The sequence below is a fragment of the Coloeus monedula genome (genome assembly GCF_965178545.1).
Source record: "Coloeus monedula genome assembly, chromosome: 3".
Taxonomy (NCBI): domain Eukaryota; kingdom Metazoa; phylum Chordata; class Aves; order Passeriformes; family Corvidae; genus Coloeus; species Coloeus monedula.
Genome location: NC_138783.1, coordinates 112,419,174 through 112,439,126, shown reverse-complemented (window position 1 = coordinate 112,439,126; position 19,953 = coordinate 112,419,174). Strand labels below are relative to the sequence as shown.

The 19,953-nt window shown below is 37.2% G+C and overlaps 1 protein-coding gene across 3 annotated transcripts in view; it reads right to left on the bottom strand.

The window, feature by feature from the left end:
• The window catches only part of USP9X (ubiquitin specific peptidase 9 X-linked), a 101,371-nt gene that overhangs the window by 35,375 nt on the left and 46,043 nt on the right, over positions 1-19,953 (bottom strand). For 2 of the 3 annotated variants that reach the window (XM_082277900.1, XM_082277901.1), the window contains exons 14-25: positions 19,396-19,529; positions 14,690-14,777; positions 12,749-13,091; positions 11,249-11,344; positions 9,101-9,312; positions 7,372-7,612; positions 7,013-7,162; positions 6,793-6,913; positions 6,197-6,327; positions 5,658-5,936; positions 2,514-2,639; positions 214-339 (exon numbers count right to left, since the gene is read on the bottom strand). In XM_082277900.1, coding sequence (XP_082134026.1) covers positions 214-339; positions 2,514-2,639; positions 5,658-5,936; positions 6,197-6,327; positions 6,793-6,913; positions 7,013-7,162; positions 7,372-7,612; positions 9,101-9,312; positions 11,249-11,344; positions 12,749-13,091; positions 14,690-14,777; positions 19,396-19,529 — 2,047 coding nt within the window. The remainder of the gene's footprint in view (positions 1-213; positions 340-2,513; positions 2,640-5,657; positions 5,937-6,196; positions 6,328-6,792; positions 6,914-7,012; positions 7,163-7,371; positions 7,613-9,100; positions 9,313-11,248; positions 11,345-12,748; positions 13,092-14,689; positions 14,778-19,395; positions 19,530-19,953) is intronic. The other variant, XM_082277902.1, reaches the window with a different exon arrangement.

The following is a 19,953-nucleotide window of genomic DNA, read 5'->3' as shown; positions in this document are numbered from 1 at the left end:
ACCAGATTCAAGTTACAGTTCAACAGTTACCGAGAAAAGGAATTTGGAATAGAAAATTAAGCTGTGTTACGAAAATGACATGTACTAGATTGTGAAATACAACACTGTATCCACCTAAAAGCTCATCACACTGTAAGCCTGACCAGGTCAACATTCCCTTTGGTACACAAACAAACAGTTATACAAGAAAAGTAGTTATTCAGGAATTCTTACCTTTTCATAGATTTTACTAATTTCCTCATTTGAGCTGAAAACCAGCTGAACTGACCCACAACCTGATGCCCAAACAATTTTTTGTACTGCCCTGATAACACAGATGTCAGGGATGTATTTTGAAGCCTGAAAAAAAAAGAGAAATTAACTAAAGCAACATTAAAATGCAGCTGCAAATAACACTACAATGGACTCTAATTTCCCACAAATGTATTTCATATAAAATTTAGGATTTAAAATGTTAAAACAAAGAATTTTTCCTTAAATAGAAAACAGGTGACATATCTTGAAGAGTAATTATACTTCACTCATGTAAAATTTCAGTTTTTAAAGTAGGATGTATGCAACTCTGATTCTAAGGCTTAGCAGAAACTACCAACTTCATGATAAAACCTTCTTTATTTAGGAAAAAAACCCAAGAAACTGCGAAGCATTCATCTGGAAGGCAGCCAGCCTCTTAAGCAATGTAAACTCTGATTCTAAGGCTTAGCAGAAACTACCAACTTCAATGCTAAAATCTTCTTTATTTAGGAAAAAAACCCAAGAAACCGCCAAGCATTCATCTGGAAGGCAGCCAGCCTCCTAAGCAATGTAAAAAGTTGAACTTATTTTAGGGTTTCTCCCCATGCTGTGCTAGCTGATAGCCAGCTTGACAAACGGATGCTTATCAAGTATGTGATCATTATATAAAGGGATTGCTTCATGTCCAAGATACAGAGGTTTGAACATGAGTAAGAACACAGCTCATGTATCTTATGAATGCAGAGTCCCTCTTCAGTGTTTTGTGCATGGTCTGAGTTAACATCCAATGGTTTCTACTGATAAACACACATTACAAAAACATACTACAACTACTGTTCTTTATAGTTCACATCAACTTTCAAAAAAAATACAAAACTTATCTGAAGTCTATATTCAAAATAGAATGTCCAAAAAATAGGTAATCTCTAAAAGCAGATGGCAGACAGTTCCCAAGGATTTCAAGTTTCATTTTTCTAAAGCTCAGACAATAAAAAAACGGGACTTTAAGAAGCTGAGCCAGTGAGGTATCTGCATCAGGAAACCTGAACAATGTGCATTCTTGTACTGATATGGACTTCAACAGTAGTTGGAAGAAAAATAAAAGACATTTTATCTTTATTACAAGCAAAGCAACCTTACAGCAACAGTGCCACAAGAAAAATAATGGGGTTTTTTTTATCTCATTGTAGTTTCAAACTTTAAGTACCAACATTTTTTAAAAAGGTGTAAGATTCCTCTGTGTGCTAAAGTCTTCTCTCTGGCCTATGGAAACTATGTCAGATTAATTTTTTTTAAATTGTGAGATCTGTTGAAAAGTGGTTTTGACCATCAAAACATGAAAAGGAAAAAAAAAAAACCTTTCAAAGGCAAACTACAATTATGTAAGAAATTTAGATCTACAGCAGTATTCATAATTTCAGAAAACTACAGACAAAACTTTGACAGCAATACTGTTAAAGACATTCAGATTTTGTTTGCTTTGATGTGCTTGGTGAAAGAAAAATAGTATGTATTTATTAGCAGGCCTCTAAGAAAGACAAAGGCAGAATTCAAAAACCTTTCCTCACATCTCACCTCAAAAGACATTTCTTCTATGGAAGAAATTTAATTAAATCAGAGTTCAATTGGCTGATTTTACACCTATGGATGCAAAACCACCACTGACAGAAGGCAGATGGCTCAGTCCTGCAGTGCAGCACATTGTGCTTTCTTTAGACATTGTCCTTGGTTCTCAAGAGACAGTGCACTTGTCAACACCAGGATGATAATACAATAATATCTTCTATCTAGACACCTCAGAAACATTTTGGAGATAGTTTTGCAGATATGCTATATGGTACAGAAAACCTATATTTATGGCTTCCACTCTGGAAACTGAGGGATCCTGATGCACATGGAAGAGGAAGTTCAAGCAGTTGTGATTTTAGCTCCTGCTGCATTCAGCCGAATTCACTAATGTGTTCATGATTCATTTCATGACTCATGATTCCAGATCCAAATGAGTTTTGGCCACACCACACAGATAAGACCACTACGTTTGCAAAGCACATTCTTTAGCCTTACTGAGGTTTTCATTTGAATCATTAATGTACCTTCAATATATAAAGATACACTGGCAATGATTTGAGAGTTTTCTCTTTCATATGAAGATTACCTAAAACATTTCACGACATTTTAAAAGGAAAATCCGTGTCTTACAGAGCATTAAATTTAAGGATTAAAAATATAGAAAAGATGCTATAAGGAAAAAAAGGTGATACAGAAAGGAATTCACCAACCTCATCAGATATTTGCTGTGCAAGACGTATTGCTACATTTCTCAGCATGCATTCTGAAGTTGGATTAGGAATGTTTTGTAGGGCATTTTGTAGCACCACTGCCTGGTCATGCGTAGCCTGGTTTATCTGGAAGAAAGTATTTCTCATACTTACTTTTACATGAGAAAAAAAAGCAAGAAGATATGAAGATCTAAAGTAGCTAGGAAAGACTTGGTAGAAGTAGGTAAGATGTTGGAAGGAAAACTACTTAGTGCAAATGCCAACAGAAACAAACCTTCTCATTTTCAAACAGATACCATCACATCTGAAGACACTATGCTGCAGTGTAGGATCACAGAGTATAAGCAGTTAAGAGGAAAGGCACTTGCACCAAACTTACTAGGTCTGGGGGCTTGTTTATTGATCAGATTATTTCAAGTAAACAGAATTTTTTTCTGTTACAATGCCTTCTTCCCTTTCAGTTGATGTGGGAAAGAAAGGGTTTGGCAATACACTGGGCCTCCCTCTGGACTAGATAATAGTGTCCAGACAGAACATGGCTGAAGTTTTTATTATACTGAAGTACATTTTAAGCATTTGAGTTAGTTTACTCTTGAAGAATTCTGTTCGGAATTATCCCTCCTGTTTTCGATAACAGTTTCAAAACAGAAACAGCAAGACAAGTTTTTATCTTTTCTGTATTGGTTTGAGCATAGATCCCTCTCTCCTTAGTCTGCCAGAGCTTCATAGTTTTGACAGTTCAAATCTGAAATGGTTGTTTCCTTGTCACAGACAAACAAAAGATGGTTTGCTGTGGTTTCAAGTTAAAACAAAAGAGTTTCTTCATTTTCCTGTACCAGTTCATTCAAAAAGCCCATCTCAAATGCTGCCCAAAAGACACTGTGAGGTTGCTGTGTAAGGTCTGGTGCTGGTCACATCCCTTGTTTTGTCAGCTTCACTATGACACTTGATTCAGGGAGCAAAGTTACAGAACCTCCACTGAAGACTAACAGAGTTTCCACAGTCAATCAGCTATTGGACGCTACTGGAGCTGATCAACAGCACTATATGAGGCAAATCAGGTTCTGTGCACCGTAACACTGTATTTAACAACATTATTAATTAAACCTTCTATGAAAATAAGGAAGAAAGTAAAAATTTTAAAGGTATTACTGACAGCAAAAGACCAATAACTGAAAGATACAGACACATAACCTTGGCTGCCTCCTCTTCTTAAATACTGATGGAAAGCCAAGAGAGAAAGCTATGCTTTGGGGCTTATGCTTTAGGTAAGAGAAATGAAAGGTTTTAACAAATCTCACCTGTATCCCAGGGGAATAAAAAATACCAAAGTCCTTCAAAGAGGATGATGGTGGCAACAAGAATTTTTTTTTCCAACAAATCCGTTATTATTAAATCAGATGTTTGCAACTCTAAATACTGAAAGTCAGCAATTGTGGACAAATGTTGCCTCTTCCGAAGAGGTCAGCCTAAGTCTGTTTCAAACAATACTTCAAGACTCAAGTGATGTTATGTCTGATGCACTTTACGTAAGTGTTGTAAGAAAGCAGGGCAGTAAAATTTACTCATTTAAAATAGATGAAATACAGGGTGGCAAACATGTCTGCCTTAAAATACTCCTATTATACTGTAACATGAGACATAAAAAGGGATCTTCACTTCTTTGTAATCATTAAGAGTTATGATTTACTTGAAAAAGAATTAATTATATATCTTCCAATAGATGCAGCTAACCAGCACAGGTATTTATTTTTGATGTTTAAGGGGAATGTACTTCTCTGTTTCAGAGATGGATCTTAGTCAATATTGTGGAACAAAGGGCTCTGAAGTGGGGCACTCTGTGTATTACTGAGTACAGGTTGATAGATCAAGAAACTACTTGGGATGGAAACTCACAAATGGGGGATTCACATTTATCACAGAATATGCTGAGCTGGAAGGGACTCACAAGGATCATCCAGTCCAACTCCGGGCCCTGCACAGAACCATCCCCAGGAGTCACACCATGTGCCTGAGAGTACTGTCCAAACACTTCCTGGTGCTGTGACCACTGCCCTGGGGAGCCTGTTCCATGTCCAGCCACCCTCTGGGGGAAGAACTTTTTTCTAACCTCCCCCAACACAACCTCAGGCCATTCCCTTGGGTCCTGTCACTGTCACCACAGAGAAGAGATCAGTGCCTGCCCTTCCTCTTCCCCTCACCAGGAAATTGTTAACTGCAGTGAGGTCTCCCCTCAGCCTCCTCCAGGCTGAACAGACCAAGTGCCCTCAGCTGGTCCTCACACAGCTTCCCCTCAAGGCCCTTCACCATCTTCGTTGCCCTCCCTTACATGCTCTCTAAGAGCTTCATATCTTTCTTATATTGTGGTGTTCAAAACTGCCCCCAGCAATAGAGGTGAGCCACCCCCAGTGCAGAGCAGAGCAGAGCAGAGCAGAGCAGAGCAGAGCAGAGCAGGACAATCCCCTCCCTTGCCCAGCTGGTGATGCTGTGCCTGATGCCCCTCAGGACACGGATGTCCCTCCTGGCTGCCAGGGCACTGCTGACTCATATTCAACTGGGCATCAACCAGGACACCAGGTCCCTTTCTGTGACACTGTTTTCCAGCACCGAATTCCTCAGTCTGTCCACATATCCAGGGTTGCCCCATCCCAGGTGCAGAATCTGGCACTAGCCCTTGTTGAACCTCATATGGTTGGTAATTGCCCAGTCCTCTCATTTGTTGAGGTTTCTCTTCAGGGCCTCCCTGCCCTTCACTATAACCCCTTGTGCCTGACCTGTGAACCAGCTGCTCACCCACCACATGATGCGTTTATCCTGCTGTGTGCTGGACATTTTGTCCAGAAAGATAAATATAATTAAAAATGAGAAGTTACCCGCACTAACAATCATGCAAACCATTGAAAATCATATACAGAGCAAGTACATCTCACACCTAACATTTTACAGTCACCAAGAAATAGGCTTTGTTTAGTAAGTTGATCTCTTTTTTAGAATTGGAAGACAACATTATCTGAAAGTACTTTGAGCTCTTGACATGCAACGCACTCAAAGAATAGAGTGTCAATGAAAAGTAAAGAGATGTTACTGCAGACGTTATAAAACACGGAGCACATTGCTATTTGCTGCAAGGAAGACTTATATTACCGGTGAAATTGTACTTGTGCCTTCCACAACTGGCTGACAAGCTTCTGCCACAGCTCGAACATGGCCATATCCAATTGCTGTTAGCAATAATTTGGCTATTTTTAGAGCGTTAAGGTAGGCACCCCTTCGAGTTTCCATATCTGCATTTGGCAGGAAGTTATTTCTGGTCAGCATGCTCAACACAAGAGGCAAACCACCACTTTTCAAGAAGTTGTATTGGAAATCACTGGCATCTTCTCCCAGAGGTGCACTGGCAGGCATTAACAAGGCATAAACTACCTGTAGAACAAAATACAGAGTTAACTAATGGAAATGCACCAGCTTGGATATAGATGACTTAACACGAGAATTTGTAGCAATACTACATATGCAATGCTTTGACAGCACTGGCCATACATATGTTTATTCCAGTAAATTGTTAAGTATTTTCAATTGTTAATTTCAAACCAGAATTTGATCTTAGGCTTCCATAATGTTACAGAGAGGATTGCCACAGAGAGAACTGACAATTTTTAAAGAACAGGCAAAGCATCACAAACCTCTGTTAGGTACAGCACTTGTGAGGCAGAAGGACCAAAGAATAGAGAATCTAGGGATGGACTAAGGCTGCTTTCCCCAAGCTTTGCATGATCTAAACAAATTGCTCTTAATTTCTCGACTGTAGTGTTATCTGCAATAAAAACACAACTTATAAGCATTTTGCAGCAAAACTACTCCACCACAAGTCAGTACTATTTACAATTATATATCTGAAAAATTTTAAGTGTATCAGAATAGTTGCAAAAAATTACAGACAAAATCGACTATGAAGTGTTCTGCAATGACTATTACCATCAAAACTGATCCCATTAAAGCAGTGCTACAAAACCGCTTTAAAATACAATGCTTCTCCCCATTTTCACTGCACTGTGGCACTGAACCCCAGTACCAACTGCAAACTACGCAACTTTATAGAGCAGACAAGAAATAATTACTTGGGAAATCTTTTACAGTCCTAATCAGGATAACAGTAATGAATTACAGTACCAATAAATTACCATAAAGTAGAAAATACTCCCCTATCTTCATTTTTATATATCAGGTGAGAAATTATTATACAGGATATTACAAGATAAAGAACAGGATAAAGTTTTACCTGGTGGCATGAGCTTCATAAGAACACGAGCTCCATCTCTAAGAGGTGGCATATTTAGACTACTGCCCAAGTCTGCAACTTGCCAAAGAAAAGAGATGTATCGAGGATGCAGTGACATGATCTTAAAATAAGCAAATTTAAAAAAACCATAAAAATTGTCAGCCAAATACAAAGTGTAAGAAAAAACATGCTTGAACTGTTAATTTCAGAAAATGCTTACCACTCCAGGCAAACAGCTTTCAACTTCTGGATTTGGACCATCACTGTAGTGATTGCCATGGTTGCCCGGAGAACCAGTTGAAGAGTCAGAAGAACTATCTGGACTTGAGGGCATATTAGAATTTATCTGTGTAAGCTTAGCTGTAATTAGCTGAAAAACACAATCATAGTTTTAATACTCTGGAAAAATTAAGATTCTTTACCAAATAAGCATCTGATACAATGTTAATGGCATAATATAAGGAGGAAAAATGGAACTATTTCATAAAAATAAATGATCCCATGCATGGTATTTTTCAAGCATTTATAAAAAGGAAACAATATCTGAATTGATGTAAATAGCCAGCCTGCAACACTTACCGTTTTATCTTTGAGATTCAGCTGCCCAATTAATTTTCTGTCATCTGCAGGGTCTACCAGCTCACCCCCAATGAACAGCTCTACTTTTGTGTGTGCACTGTTGGCTTTAATGCGATTGAGGATGCAACGCCGCACTTGGCCAATTGTGTCATTTGTGTGAGACCAAATATCCAAATCTTCCACCTGCCGGCCTTGGTTTGGAAAACGAACTACAAGTGTGATATGTTTACCACGGAAAGCTCTGAAAATAAACAAACCAGCAAAAGTTACTTTTGGCCTCATTAAATAAATTCTTTTCCCTGCTGCAATTTTTGTTGCAGGTATTTCAACATCAAATCTTTACATGGTATCTTCCAGTGTTAAGATTTGTGAAAGCTCCAGCAACTATGGCAACAATATCCACAGAATCTTTCAAGAAGCCACACTCAGAACAAATGCATTACTCATATCGTCAAATTTACAGTCTGCTTAGGAACTCTTATAAAATTTTAGATCTTTTCTCTGTCTTGTAACTTCCTGATAAAAATGTGCACACAAAGCTTAATCAGACTGGCAATGCTTTGCTCCTTTAGCAAAGCAACTCAGCTTTAAATACACCAAAATCAGGAAAAGCCATCAGGTCACCAAGCCTTAATACCCTCTGTCAAAAGCTGTTACAAGTTTTATATCAGAATTCCAGGTTTTATAATCACAACCCTTTAAAAAATTTTTTTAAGTGGTCAAAAAAGGAAGAAACGGTTTCACATTAGCAGTGATCACACTCCCCACAATGGCAGGGAGCTCATTAGGAAAGATGTGCCCAGATAAGCCCAACAAACTAATCCCATGCAACAAAAGGCAAAAATTCCTCATAAAGCTCCTTGCTAACTAGGCCTGTGAAAGATTAGTCTAATCAAATAAGCAGCCCATATAAAAAAAGATGTACCCACAATCAACAAGAGAACTTCATTAGGACTAATCAATCAATATATACAATAAAAAAAGCTGTAGGAACACTGCATATTACTGACACACCATAAAAAACCCACAATTGCTTAAATTTTTTTGACAAAAAGTGCATTTAAAGTAAGTGGACGAGAAACATCCACCATGTTTAAAAATATGTTAGCTGCATCATAAATCCATAGAGAGAGATAGGATTTAAGTTTTCACTCAAGGACAAGTATAAGAGTAGTGAAGGTATACAGAAAATAAATATATTTTAAAGCATAGTTCTCTTCTACCCTTTATTATGAGGAACTTACAGAATATTTCACTTAGAGATAATTAAAAATTTAATCTTGCAAAGTACGATTATGACCTCTGTAAACAATTCTGGAAGGTGAATATATACATTTACAACATGTTTTTGTATAGTAAGACCATGAAAAACAAAAAAGTTTTGCCCACGCTAATGTAAAGAACAGTACTGCTTTTAAGTAATTATCTGAGATAAAGAACTATATGCAAAACAACTGAACCTCAAGGTACATTGTGCTTGTTATAGAAAAAACCACCAAGTTTATTCTTAGGTCTGCTGTCCCTTCCATATATACCTGTATTTGCCTGATCTTTCAAAATATTTTTTTTTAAAATAGGGTTTCACATATTAGCAAAGAAAATGGAATTCTGAAACACAGTAAAACCATTTCCTGCATAGAAACCGTTTAGAATGTAAAAATCCCGAAGATACTAATACTATTTTAGTTTAACAGAAATCAAAATCACAATACTGCTTTTCCACACATACCTTGACATAGGTAGAATAGTTCTCTCTTCGTGGTAATCACTGTCACATTCATTTATATACTCTCTTAAAACAGTCAACACTCTCACCATCCTTATTGCTTCTTGTCTTGCACAATTGATACTGTCTTTATCTCCATCCAACACACATAAAGTATCATAGGAGGCTTTTAGACGATCAAAACAGGACTGAATGAAGTCTTCATGAATCACTACCTAATTACATGAAGAAAGTGGTGCAATTACAAGACATATTAAAATCCAGTTTTTCAGAAGGATAACTGAATGGTAGAAGAAAAAAAAAAAACCCAAACCAAAATAGGTAAGTTTAAAAAAGCTCAATAAAGCTGTTTTATTCCAGCAACACCCATCAATAAATAGTTGTAATTTAGTGTGCAATTCAATAATCTCACATCAGCAGCTGTAACCATACTGTAAGTAAATGGAAAAAGAGAAAGTTTGGACAGAGAACACTAAACAGGACTTTCACTTTCTCTTTTCCTCAGACTATGTTAAAGAATTCTTGTGTGCATGTAAATCCAACACTTCTGCAAGTGTCAGAGCTAAGCATGGGCAGATGGACAGATCGAAGCGTGCTTAGTAAGCCCAGACCTACAGCAAGACAGAAGCCTCCAGCCATCTGCCACTGCAGTAAGATACAGCTTGAATGGCTGTAAATTCACCACCTAGAGCAGCTGTGCTGGATCTGGCAGACTGGCAGCTCTGAAGATTATGAAAGTGTTTTTGAAGACAAGTAGAATATTGGAATTTTAAGAAATACACCTGGCAAGTTATCAACTGGAGATTGTCTAAAGGACAATATTCCTCCACTAAATTTGTGCAGTCACATAATTACAGAATGGTTTGGGTTGGAAGGGGCCTTAAAGCTCATCCAGTTCCAACCTCCATGCCATGGGCAAGGACACCTTCCACTAGACCAGGCTGCTCAGAGTCCCATCCAACCTGGCCTTGAACACTTCCAGCGGTGGGACACCCACAGCTTCTTTCGCAACCCGCGCCAGTGACACAACACCCTCATAGGAATAATTTCTTCCTAATACCCAATTGAAATCTACCCTCTTTCAGTTTAAAGCTTTCCCCTTGTCCTGTCACTACATGCCTTTGCCAAAAGTCCCTCTCCAGCTTTCTTGCAGGCCCCTTTAAGTACTGGAAGACTGCTCTATGGTCTCCTCAAAGTCTTCTCCATGTCCACACAGCAGAAGTGCTTCAGCCTCTTGATTATTCTCATGGCCTCCTCTGGACTCGCTCCAGTAGGTCCATATCCTTCCTGTGTTGGGGACCCCAAAGTTGGATGCAGCACTGCAGGTGGGGTCTCACCAGAGCAGAGAAGAGGGGCAGAATCCCTTTCCTGGACCTGCTGTCCACGCTGCTGATGGAGCCCAGGAAACAGGTGGCCTTCTGGGCTGCCAGTGCATGTTGGGCTTCATGTCAACCAATAACCTTAAGTCTTTCTCTGCAGGGCTGCTCTCAATCTGTTAATTTCCCAGCCTGTATTTGTGCCAGGGATTGTCCCAACCCAGCTGCAGGACCTTGCACTGGGCTTTGTTGAACTTCACAAGGTTCTCAAAGGCCCACTTCTCAGCCTGTCAAGGACCCTGTGGATGACATCCCTTCCCCATACCTTACAGAAACCCAGTATCTCTTCCCTGTCCACTGAACCACAGCTCCCAGCAAATATTAATGCAGGGAGATAACATCTGATTTGCTAGACTTCAGCTTGACCATTACATGGAAACTCAGTGACCCTTTGTAAGGGACACGACAGAAAAAAGAGATGATGTTAGCTTGTGACAACACCCCACAGACCCAGCCACTGAACATACCAGTATGAGTAAGTGCCACAACTCAAAGTGCAACAAATGGCTTTCCTCACATGGCATTAACTGTTTTCTGAGCAGAAGGCGCAAATACAGCAGATGAACTTACTATGAAAAATTAATGAGAGTTCAGTCCGCAAATACGAGAAAAAACTTTAGTTCTGCATCTGCCCAGAATCTGATGGCTGTACTCACCCTCCAAAACATGGAAACTATTTTCTGTTTTCAAATCTTTCAATGATAAAAATAGCACCAAACTGATTTTTAAGACTATTTTTCTATTATATTCCAGATTTCTTGTTGCTTTTTCTTACCTGATTAACTTGTAACCTTGGGCCAAGATTAGTATAGATCTCTTTAAGAAGGTCTATTGCTCTGTTTGCAATGTCATCATTTCCCTGAATCACAACCTAGCAAAATTTTAAAAAAAGCATTAGTTTATCTTAAAACTTGCTGGTATAAAAAGGAAAACCAAAACTACTACGTAAGTATCTCAACACAATAGTATTTCTAATTATCTTATGAGGTAAAAGGGATTAAAATGCTTAGTAACAAAATAGAATCAATACAACTTACACTTAAGATGATTAAATGAGCAAAAATTAACTGATTTTGAAGTTCAGAATTGGCAAAAAAGATGTTTTATAAATAGTAAGAGTAGTTTTTATATATTCATGTTCACATAATATTCCAAATTTTCTCTTGTTTCAGAGAGTAAGAAAACAACTTCTTCAGATGCTTCAACAATTTGCATCACCATACAGAATTTTCAAGTATTTAAATGGCTGTGAAGAGGTGGAAGGGAGACAAGCAAATGAATTCTGCTTCTAATCTGAGAATCTAAATTTTAATTACTAGTCACTAGGTCTGACAGCAGGTTTTACAGACAACCCTTGCAGGGTACTGAGCTGAAACTTCCTGAGTTTTGTCATGCTGATTAGAGTAAGTTGATTCCCAAAACTAGAACATGCTAACATTCTACAGGGACTCTGTTCACAAACACTGTGTGAACTTATTTGTATAAAAACTAGGGTCTGCTTTGGTTTTAACTATTATCACCAGGATTAAAATACCTAACCCTTCAACAAGCCACAACCAAAATTACTGAAGACTGCTGCTCTATACATTTTACAAACACACAGCCATGATAATCATGTCACAGTGCACCACTGTGGGCTTAATGTAGCTCTTGAGAACTAGAAAAAGTCTGAAAAAATTAAGCTACAGTTTAGATACTGATGTTTTTCACCAATAGATCTGGCAAACTTCAGAAAGCTTCAACCTTCCGACTGAAAAGGAAGATTTCATATATAAAGAATCGGTGGTTATATGGAATCCACAGATCCTAGAAAACCACCATGTTTAGCCAAAAGGTTGTGGTTATAAGAAGAAGAATCAGACCAGCAATCACTTGGTCTGATCTAGAATCACTCCAGTTTACCACATTGGAAGGAATGCCCTGAAATATCTTATGAAGTGCATGAAACAAAGTTTAATTATAATGTGCATGTGGACAAAAAGATAAATCTACAGATAATTCACCCGGAAGGACCTTTTCTTCTTCAACAGTAAAGGCAAATTTTTAATTTCATGTGCATACATAAATATACTTATGTTTCAAATAACTTTCCGTTAAACATCAGTCTGCAAAGTTACCAACTTGCATACTTGCTGGGAAGACAGTGGAGTCAAAAGCCATGCATTTAGTTTGAAGCAGTAGATTTTTGTAATTTCAGTCCATTACTAATAAATTACACATTCCTAAAAACAGACTTAGCAGTTAACCTTTCAGATGCTTCCTTCAATTAACTCACCCTCCAAAGGTAGTCTAGTCCTATTAATTCCAGATCATCCATCATATAGGCTCGTCTCTTTGCTACTAGCTTTCCTTCTCGACAGTTCACAGCTTTGAAGAAACGTTCAAAACATTTCATTCCATTTTCTGTTAATAGGGAAGGATCCAGCTGAAGCACATTATTTTCAAAGAAGTCCTTATTAATGTCAGGGTCTAAGTCTGGTTCATCCCCCATTAGTTTGGAATACCATTTAAAACAGGCTTCGCGATCACAAAGATAAACCGCATTTTCAGCTAAACACTTCCATATTTGCTTCGCCTGAGGGGCACAGAGCCACAGCTGACCATCCTTCAATAAAAATCTTGAGCAAAACAAAGAGACAATTAACAGCACTGTCTAATAGACATCCAGAGTTACAATTCAGTAAAAAGTACAGGCACAAAGATGGATATGCACATTATACATGTATATATCACAAGTATGAAAACTTTATTTATATCATCAGTCCACTCATAATTAGCACCATGATTTCTTAGTAAGTTTGAATGGATCAAGAACTTGTATTCTAAACAAAAAAAGAACACAATTCAGTAAAAAAAGTGCCTTATACAAAACTACCAAGCATTGTTTACATTTTATATACAAAGAAATGTACATTTCCTAGTGTAAACTATTTAGTTTAAAAGTCAGGTGACAACATATGAGAATAAATTAATTTTGCAATCACTCACTATGGTTTAGCACTTGCTTTAGCAAAATTGCAAAAAAGGTATCAATGCCATGGAGCACAGCCAGAAGCAGAAGTCAATGAACTGGAAATTTTTCCTTTTACTTAAGCAAGTTTTTCATTTGTGTTCAATTATTATGAAACAATTATTAAGAACTTCAATTCTGAGAGCTAACACTAAGAATGTTTCAGGAGGAACAAATGATAAAGTTCTTTAAAATAATTTTTCTGATTCAAAATTTTTTTTATGTGGAAGAAATCAGGGACTAAGCTACAGCACTGCTTTTCAGAAATTGCTACATACATATTCTACATTAGACATCTGTGGGACTTCATAAATTTCTGTACATTAACAAATAGCGAACTTAAGTCTAAAGAAGTTACAATTCTTAACATGCAGGAGTGATAAATTAAGTGTGCTATCCATATGCTATTGTATAATTTCATTAAACAGTTAACACTTTAGCTTAATTAATGAAAATTCTTGTTAAATTTTAAAAAGTAAAAGAACATCTCCATTAGCAAACAAGGAAAAAATAGTTCAGAACTTGACGGTTCAAGTATTTTTACTCCTCTAAAAAAAGGTTAAAACCAAGCAGGAAAAAGCTGAGAGAGACTTATCCTAAAAAGCACCAACATTCTGCAGCTCTATGCTGAGCAGAGATCCTTTGTTTTCTTATTTTATTCAAACAGGAGCTGGCCAAAATAATCCAAATAATTTTTTTATTGCACTTTCTTTCTAGGGCTCAGTTGCTGCCAACAAAACATTAGTGACTGACAAAAGTATATGTCAGTTTATGATCATGGATTTAAATCTGGTGTGATACAAGCAAGGACACATGGCCATATCCCCACTTGAAATACTTTAAATTTTAAACTAAGTTACCCAAATAGGAATGTAACTTGATCCAGTGCACACTGTATTCAAGTCAGTAAGGTTCTGCACACAGACAGGAAAAAAGCCATACAAGTCAAAGTGCAGAATCAGAACCTTGAATTCCAAAGGTCCTAATAAACTTTACTTGAATATTCCAACAGTAGCATAAAAGCCCTCCAGAAAAAAAACCCAAACCAAACCAAAAACATTCAGTGTATATTTGCATCTGAGTTTTGGAAGAGTTAACAAAACAAATTACAGCTATAGAAGAGAAAGAAATGCAAAGGGTTTCTTGTTTTAAAAAGTATGAGAAGTATTCTTACAGAAGTTAAACGATGTCCAAGCTCAAACTCACCGTAAGAAGTTAAGTCGCTCCTGTACTTCCTGCACGTGACTGTATCGGCTTCCTGGTCTCACAGTTTGAGGATCATATTCACCATGCTCTGCAAATCAAAAGTTTTATTAGACAAGGCATTCAGAAAAGTGATGCTAACTCCAGAAGATAGGATGTACTTGAAGACTTGTTACTCTGAATATAATCCAAACCCAGTACATTTTCAGTGAGGTATATGAAAAGAGTTTTCAGCAGTCAGCTACCAGTTAATGCCTCCTCCTAAGCTGAGCACAGGCAAAGACTACTGAGGTCTATAATCAAATCAACAAACAATTATGTGCAGATACATGTGCTTATTGTTCAGTATAATGAAAGTGTTACTGAACAATTAAGAACTTGCACTCTACTAAATCAAATCAATTTTTCTTAATTTCAAGTTGTCAGTTCAAAGTCAGAAGTCAGTTGAAAACAGAAGCATACCACGCATATAACTCAATTATCCAGTGCTTTTTTGCTGACGATGCTTCAGTTTTGTCACACAGCATCTTTTCCCAAATTTCGTTTTTCTATTTTTTAGGCTTTTTTCCTCTCCAGAGGAAATCATGACTCCATTTCCCTACCACCTTTATACACAGTTATGTACACAACAACACTCAGATGAAGAAAGTATAAGACAACTTTATATACTGCAAGTTTCCAAATATAAGCCCCAAATACCTGTAATACTGAAAAGCTTGAAATGGAAGAAGTAACTTGAAAGCAAGGCAAGAAGTCAAACTTTTACCTACATTTTGTCAAATCTCAGTATTTTCTTCAAAACCGGCAATTTTGTTTATAGGAACATGGTTTTGGTGTGGTTTTGCTTGGGGTTTGGTTAGCTGTTTTGTTGTTTAGATTTAATTAAAAAGATACAATCTAGATCTGCACTTGCATTACCTTCATCTGTACTAGCAGTATTTCATCATCACACATATTCATTATGACAGCTCCATTATGAACTAATTAAAGCTGTATTTCTAATTTGCAAAGGCATACAGATTGCCTTTAACTAAGGTGACCCAGTCATGGTAGACTATCTCATTACAGGACTAATACTAAAATTTATCTTCAGAGCTGAAAATCAGTACCTCCTATTACATCAGGGAGAGGGGAACATGAAAGTGCATCAGTGTTTCAAAATAAAGAGAAAAATAATTGTCATAAATCCTGCTCTCTATATCCAAGTGTAAAAGGTACATTAACTTAAAAATCAAGTAACAGGGGAAACAGAAGACCAGTAGTTAACTGATGTCTGCAAAACTGGAGACATTATGTTCATCAGAAATCCTTAAAAATTTTGAATTATAACCATCATGAAGTAATCGTAAATGGGCAATTAGCGAAAGGAGAAATGTGAAAAAAAAAATCTGAAGAAATAATATAAAAGTATCTGAAAAAAAAAATTCTTTAAGAATTAGAAGTAGAAAACCAGTAAAATATGCTGTGGCTCCAGCAGAAAAAACCAATTAGGGTAGATAAGCATATTGCAGAGAAAATAAAACTTGAAGTGTTGGGTGTTCTGGGTGGGTTTTTTGTTTGATTTTGATTTGTTGAGGGGGAGGTGGTGGTGTTCATTTATTTTCACTGTGGGGACCATCTCTGCTTTTTCTTCCTGACTGGAGTTTAATTCACAGACACAACATCAATAGAGGCAATGACAGGCAAACTCAAGTATTCAAAGCCAGGCAGCTGCACAAAGGCAGTGTGGAGGTACTTCAGAAATCTGAAAAACTCTGAACTCCAGAAAAATTCCACTTTCCTAAATATTTTCTAGATCACGTTCTTTCTACATCTCCCAGATTTATTTTCTACTCTGTGCATCCCACATCAAGTCAAAGCATGATCTCCTTAAAAATTCTTTTTACATACTGGAGCAGAGAACAACTGGTTGAACATATAAGTATAATTAATGATAAACACACATAGACTATTATATGGCACAATTTCTACAAATAACTACATTTCATTAACACTTTGGACTTTTTAAGGCTTCAGAAAAACAGAAGATAAAGGAGAATTGATAGCAATCTTCTAAAATTTTCAAATGGTCTTTGATAAATCATCAAAAATATGAAACTGTGACCTCCTTCAGAACTACAAAATGCAAGAGCAGTTGTCTCATGTCATGGAGGATTTTGCAGAGCTGGAGGAAAGGATGAGTTTAGTAGAAGGCCAAATCATAGAGCATGGGAAAAAATTCAGAAACATTGATTAGGATTCTCTTCAACCTCAAGAAGGCAAACATATAAAGGGGAGTATCCCAGAAAACACTATGCATTAGTGAGTAATGCAGTAATGCAGGAGAATAGGAACACTGCTCTCCATCACTGAACGCAACTAGGGAAGACTTCAAGGGAAACAAAAATATGGCAAATTCAGTAATAATTTAAAAATACCCAAATTACATAGTAATTGCAAGGTTAACTGCCAAGAATATCTGTGGACAACAGGATTTTTTATTTCTATAGCATTTGTTTGACCTGTGCTGTTTGGGTATTTGCCTTGAAATTTCTCCCTCTGTCTCATTCACCTTCTCCAGCCAAGCTTAAATCTACAGCTTCCAGATCTTTCTGTCCTCACATGCATAATCTTCTTTCTTCTCCTTTCATTTATCCCCTTTCACTTATATGGCCCCTTGGCATATTTTCTCCCCCTCCATGAAGGCATAGAAGACAAAATTTCACAGTACCCTATGTTCTGCTCTGTTTAGTATATAAAACTGAAAATTAAAGAGCTGGTGCATAAGAACTGTGGATTATAGTCTTAGCACAATATCTGGAACATGAGGAATATTTCCTGGTTGCCCTTAATAATGTAATAAAGCACCTAATAAAAAACCCCACACTATTATTAATCTGTTTTTGTACTCTTGATACAAATGAGAAGTTCTGCAGTAGCTTCATATGAAGAAAGAGCAATTTAATTGCTTTGTAATTAGATTAAATTTAAAACCCTTTACACACTTGTAATTCCTTTGCACTGAAGATGTTTGTATTACTGCTTAACTGAGTTACTAGAGTTGGGGAGGGGCAGGGCAATGGGATGTGGGTTTTTGGCAAAAGAAAAGAATTATTCAAGACATCAGCCTAATTCTTCTGCCCTCAGCAATTTGATAGGTAAACAATGTTTTCAAAAATGACCTTTTGGCTTGAGAGCTAAAAAATAATCAAAATTAACGACAAACAGTTCCTATACTGGTAGTATGTGTATGCTAAGACAGCACTGCATTAGAATACAGCTGTTGATTCTGTTTCCTTCCTAACCCTGAGGTCAAACCCCAGATTTCACAGCTGGCCAAAGCCCAAGAGAAAGAAGAATAGAATCATAGATTATACACCATCAATATAGTTAAAAAGTAATGTTCAGTACAATTAAAATTTCATTTCTGCATCATTTTAGCAAACTTAAAGAGCACTCCAAGAGATTACAGAAGTTACATGACGTAAGACTTGTTCTATTCCATCTTTCAGTGAAGACAAAGCCTAAGACAGTATAGTTTGAGAACAGATCAACAATTTGGTATTATTTTAACATTAATTAGTGCAACACTATCACTAGTTAAGGAACTTACATTCGAGTAACCCCCCACCATGTATTCCTGAACAGAGAAATACAGCTGCAGTATCTGAATTTAACTGAATATTATTGTCACTGACCTACACCTTGCTGAAATGACCATCTTCACAGAGCAGCACTATTCACACGAGTCCTCAAGGATGTATTTTGGGTATCTTTTATGTAGAATACATATATTTAATACTCCAACACACACAAATTCCAAAAGGCAACTTTCCCGTGCACTGGCCGATACAAGCTTTCCAACATGCAAATATCCTGCTCTCTCTGAGCGACCTACATTGAATCCCTCCAGAACACACTGTGTCATTTTTGAGATGCAACAGAGAGGTTGGCAGGCTGTTATGAGGCCAGGGTAGAACAGTCCCTAGTTCCAGTCAGTAAAGTCAGTGGTGGGAAAGAAGGTGTGTCAATTTCCTCCTTTCACTTCTGTAGGCTAAATTTTATATTTAAAGAACTGTGGTCCAGTGTAAGGATGGTCCACCATTCTCCTTCACTTACCATGTTTCTATCCCAGTAGTTTAAAGTTAATCCAGAGTAAGAGGGTAAAGTCATCAGCAAAGGGCTGGATTTAGCCTAAACATATAAAAATACTAACACAATGTGCTGCCCAAGTGCTGCTAATAACAAACGCAGTGAGAAAGCCTGAACAGAAGTGGGAGTCACATGGGAAAAAGAAATGGTATCCCTGTGGTTTGAAGTCCTTCTCCATGACAAATTCCAAATACTGGCTGCAAACTGAGGTGATAAAAACTTCTCTAAAAAGCCTTCAAAATTCAAAACCAGAAGTTTTACTACCAGGACTTTCCACAGAAATAACTACCCTAGTCTAAGTAGGGCAAGATAATTTTTATCAATCCACAGATAAACAATGGCTGCCACGTTCTCATATTCTGCTGCAAAACACACATTTTCAATTATAAAAAAGAAAAAATAAGTATTTTAAGCTTTTCTTACCCAATCAGTCACCACAAAGGCTATTAACCCCACAGATGCTTGAAAATTAAACAAATAAACTTAATAATTATTTTATTATGGAAATTTGCTTCTAGCTCCATTTTTGACTGGAGTTCTCATACACTCCATGAAGCAACTTTGATGTTAAAACTCACCTTTAGCATACTGCCTCATGCTTTCCATATAGGCAGAGAGGTTTTCTGCAACCAGTGTAACTAGGGCGTGATTGTGCTGAAGTTGATTGATTAAGTCATGTCGGTAAAACACGTGGGGACTTCGCTGAGTTTGACTGAAATTAAAATAAAAGTGTTAGAGGAAAAGAAAGAAGCTCTGCACCAAATAGCTCAGAAATCAATTTCAGAAACCCATCTTTGATGCAAGATCCAAATTTTCCTACAACATCTCGAACAGAACACAGATTAAGTTTCTGACAATATTTTTCTATCTTCTGACATATCAACAGTTCCTACCAGTTACTAAAAGCAGCTAATTTATGAGGATTACACAGTTACAATATGTATGGAAAACATCAAAGCAATGTGAGCAGCTCAGTGTGCTGGAGGGAGAGTATCTGCAGCAAGACAGAAGATAAATAAATACCTGCCCAAAATGAACAGTAGAGACCCTCAACTACAGTGTAACTACAATACACATAACCGTGGTTTCTTCCACAGCCATCTGATATTCTTTTCTATATTTAACATTAAAACACC